We start from the raw sequence: 3,744 nt of genomic DNA, 5'->3' as shown, positions 1-3,744 counted from the left end.
GGACTCAGTCAGACACTGCTTCGGGAGGCATATGTTTTATTAATTGCAGAGGAATCCCCCGAGCAAGCTGGGGCGTTGGTCTATATAGGGTCTGTCTTCCGGGTGGCCACCCCAATCCGCCCCGAGGGCGAAACCTGCCACCTGTATGGAGCAAAGAGTCTCGCCCAATCCCATCCTTACACGTACCCCGTGTAGGGAGCCGTGTCTTTCTGGGATTGGGGGCTCTCACTCCCAGGGAGGTTCCTATCCGCTCAGGCGTCTAGGGCCGACCGCCCCTAACAACTCCCCCTTTTTGTTTACGCAGGAATATATCCGCTTTTACTTGCTCTAAGACCATACGCCAAAGCCGTACCACGTAAGATAGCAAGCAGGGGAGGCATATACACATGACCAAGAGAAAGAAAACCATGCTTCCCATACTCAGTACATAATTAAGCCAATTAGACAATTCAAGCTGGTTAAACCACTCGGGGAGAATGCCATGGTCCTTTTGTATCTGCTGCTTATATTGGTCTGTCTCATTCTTTATCTGTAGTACTATATCTTCTAGGCGTCTGAGATAGTCAGACATATTGCTATGCTCATTCAAGGTCCGGATTGCCTCATCCAGCTCCCTGGATGCGTTGTGCACGGCGGCCGTCATGCACATTGGCCTGGGTAGTACACGATGGCAAGGGAGGCCCTCTAGCACGGAGTTAACCTGTATGAGGGTGGCTAAGGCTTGCACGGCCGATGTAAGGGCCGACAATTCTATGGTCACCAATTTATTAATGTCTTGTTGGGCAATCCAGGCCTTGGTTGTGAGCTGCATAAAATCCCTAAGATTATCTTCGACTAGACCTACTCGCTTGTAGAGGGTGCTAATCTCCACTTGTTCTATCAGACTGGCCACTAGCCCAATGAAGTCCACAGCAGTCACTTCAAAGCCCCTCTTACCCCGGTTCAGGACAGCCCGAAAGAAATCCGAGTCGGCAAAAGGCTTGTCCGTTCCTACCGGCAAGAAGGTCAGAGGGGGTGTCGTGAGCACGAACACCCGGGTCTCATTAGTTATGTTGATGGACATGAGTGTGTTGGTGAGCTTCCCCCCATTTGGGCAAGTCACGTTAAGCCCAAGGGAGGTGTTAGTTATGGTGGCATTCTCACAGAGGAGGAACATGTCCATATTTCGGACAGTTTGTGTATGAATTGTGAAGTTGTTGCAGTGTCCCTTGTGAAGGTGTTCGGTGCATGTGTATCCTTCTTTAAAGAGGCGGTCAAACCACGCTCGGTTGATCGTGGCATTATCCGCTAAAGGGGCGGAATTGTCCGTCATGTGGATGACCTCTCCGAAAGCAGCGGCGGCCTTCCACAGGTGGAGTTGCGTCTGCAGGGTGGCGTTATGCAGCACGTGTGGTACGGGGGCAGGAAAGTAAGGTCCGGGGAATCCATCCATGAAGTACACCTCAGTTTTCGATGTTGTGTTAAACTCGGGTCCCCACACCAGATGCCCTGTAGAACATACTTGCATAACATCAAACATGTTAGGAGTGGGATGACAAGGGGGTAATGGGGAGGATGGAGGGTCACTGTTCTCAAAGAGTGAGCCGGTGGCATTAAGCCAGTCCTTCCTGTTACATGGGACATCCGGCCTGGACTTATTGGACCCAGAGCAATTGCTCCCATCAGCCTGCAGCAAGCGCTGGAAGGCTGCCGATCTATTCTTAGCTGCAATGGCCCACATATGTAAGAAATCCCCCTGACCAAGGTTGGAGTGGGGCCCGTGTGGCGTCTCTCTGATGGTCATGTTCTGTACCTGGGCACACCACGGGTCGGAGACAGCCTTGGTCAGGCATATGGGGAGATGCTTTGATTCCCAGGTAACTGTCTTATTAAGTACCCTGGCGACCACTGGGCCAAGGCTGCTATGGCCGCCCAGGACCAGGGAGCCTGATCCCACCAACCTCAGGGGCACCGGGTCACCCACCCATGTCGCTGGTGCCGCATGGGGAAACCCTGGGATGACTGTCCAATACACATAGGGTGGTGTGGAGTTGGTGGTTCGGAGTAGGGGAATATGGGCCCCGGACGTTACCTGGAGGCTGCCAAGCAGCCCCAGGAGCAACATCAACTTATCCATTCTCCTTTTCTTTTCCGTGCGGTTCTTCCGACGCCTCCTCTTTTGACAGTGTCTCCTTCTTCGTCGGTTCGTCGGTGCACAATCTTGTGTTTTTCGTAGGTAGCCACTGGGGACCACGATCTGTTTGGATACAAATAAACCCCTTTCCCCTTATTAGGACCCTATTTGGGCCGTGCCACCGGCCTTCAGGGTCTTTCCACCAGACTGTGACCCATTCCTTTGCACCTGGTGTCTCCAGCGGAAGCGCTGGTGGACTTTCTGAGGACACGAGCAATTGTTTCATGGCAGGGGTAATGTGGTCTTCTCCTTCAATTAAAAAGTTCCTCGTAAACACTGCTTGAGCCAGTTGGGCGGCAGTGAGCCTCCCTGGCACTCCCCCTTTTTGTTTAATAAGGGTGCGTTTGAGGGACCCATTGGCCCGTTCTACGATGGCTTGCCCAGTCGGGTTGTAAGGAAGGCCCGCAATGTGCCGAATGCCAAAGCGAAGGCAAAATAATCGGAAAGCGGAGGAAGCATATGCAGGGCCATTGTCGGTTTTGATAACCTGCGGGAGGCCCTGACTGGCAAAACAGTGAAGGCAGTGAGCGATCACATGCCGGGCTGCCTCCCCAGGTTGGAGGGACGCCATTATTAATCCCGAGAAGGTGTCAACACAAACATGTATGAGGGAAGAGTGGAAATGGGTTACATCCATCTGCCAAATCTGATTGGGTGCGAGGCCCCGGGGGTTGCTGGGAGCCTGGCTGGGGGGGGGCCGGAAGGGGACACAGGCGCGGCATTGCTGTACTATGCGGCGTGCTTCTTCCCTGGTGATGCCATAAAGGCGAACTAGCATTTTTGCAGGTAAATGGAAAACATGATGGGCTTGTTGAGGGTCCACCTGCATAAGGAATAATGGATTAGCTTGGAGGGCAGAATCCGCGATATCATTACCAGAGAAAATGGGGCCACTGGCGGACTGATGAGACCGAACGTGGAGTACATAAAGAGGGTGTACACGGCATAATAGCAAGGCCTGAATATCCTGAAACAACTCCCTAATTGCGGAGGTGGAAACGGACAGATCTGCAAGAGCTAGGTGTTGTAATGCAAAGTAGCAATAATAACTATCAGTAACCAAGTTAAAGGGTTCTTGGGCACAGAGAGCGAGCGCCACCCGTACCGCAAAGAGTTCATTTTTCTGTGCAGAGGTGTAGGGGGTGTGGAGAACTTTGAGAAGGCGCTTATCGGGGATATAAATGGAAGCCTTATTCTTCTTTGTTGCATCAGTGAAGACATTGCACCCCAGAACGGGGTTTTGCATCACCGGGTTGGAAGGGTAGCGGAGGGGCAGCTGGACCCACCCCCTCATAGATGGGGGTAAGGTGCCCTGCGTAACCGGTAGTGAGGTGAGTAAGACAGCCCAAGGTTCGCTGTCCTGGGCGAGTTGTTGTAGCGCAGGCAGGGGCTGGGTGAGGAGCAGTTGTGGTTCTTGGCCATTAAGCACCCGTGCCAGGGAGGAGGCTTTGAGTAAGAGGAGGCCATCCGCCTCAAGGCGACTGGGTAGGCTCCCTTTTGGGCGGTCCGCATGGACCCACTGAAGTGGTCCCGTGACCTGGAATATAACGGCAGCCCGCCCCAAGGTATGG

The 3,744-nt window shown here is 53.2% G+C and overlaps 1 protein-coding gene across 1 annotated transcript; it reads right to left on the bottom strand.

Annotated features, from left to right (window-relative positions):
• Positions 1 to 54: 54 nt before the first annotated feature.
• LOC114038316 lies at positions 55 to 2,160 on the bottom strand. The gene is made up of 2 exons (XM_027855597.1): positions 2,072 to 2,160; positions 55 to 1,488 (listed from the first exon to the last, which is right to left on the bottom strand). The coding sequence occupies exon 2, from the start codon at positions 1,430 to 1,432 to the stop codon at positions 260 to 262; it is 1,173 nt and encodes a 390-aa protein (XP_027711398.1). The 5' UTR covers positions 1,433 to 1,488; positions 2,072 to 2,160; the 3' UTR covers positions 55 to 259.
• Between the last annotated feature and the right edge of the window lie 1,584 nt (positions 2,161 to 3,744).

The sequence above is a fragment of the Vombatus ursinus genome, unplaced genomic scaffold, assembly GCF_900497805.2.
Source record: "Vombatus ursinus unplaced genomic scaffold, bare-nosed wombat genome assembly UNPS02010827.1, whole genome shotgun sequence".
Classification (NCBI taxonomy): Eukaryota; Metazoa; Chordata; class Mammalia; order Diprotodontia; family Vombatidae; genus Vombatus; species Vombatus ursinus.
Note: the sequence above shows the minus strand (reverse complement) of the source record. Positions and strands in the feature narration are given on the sequence as shown.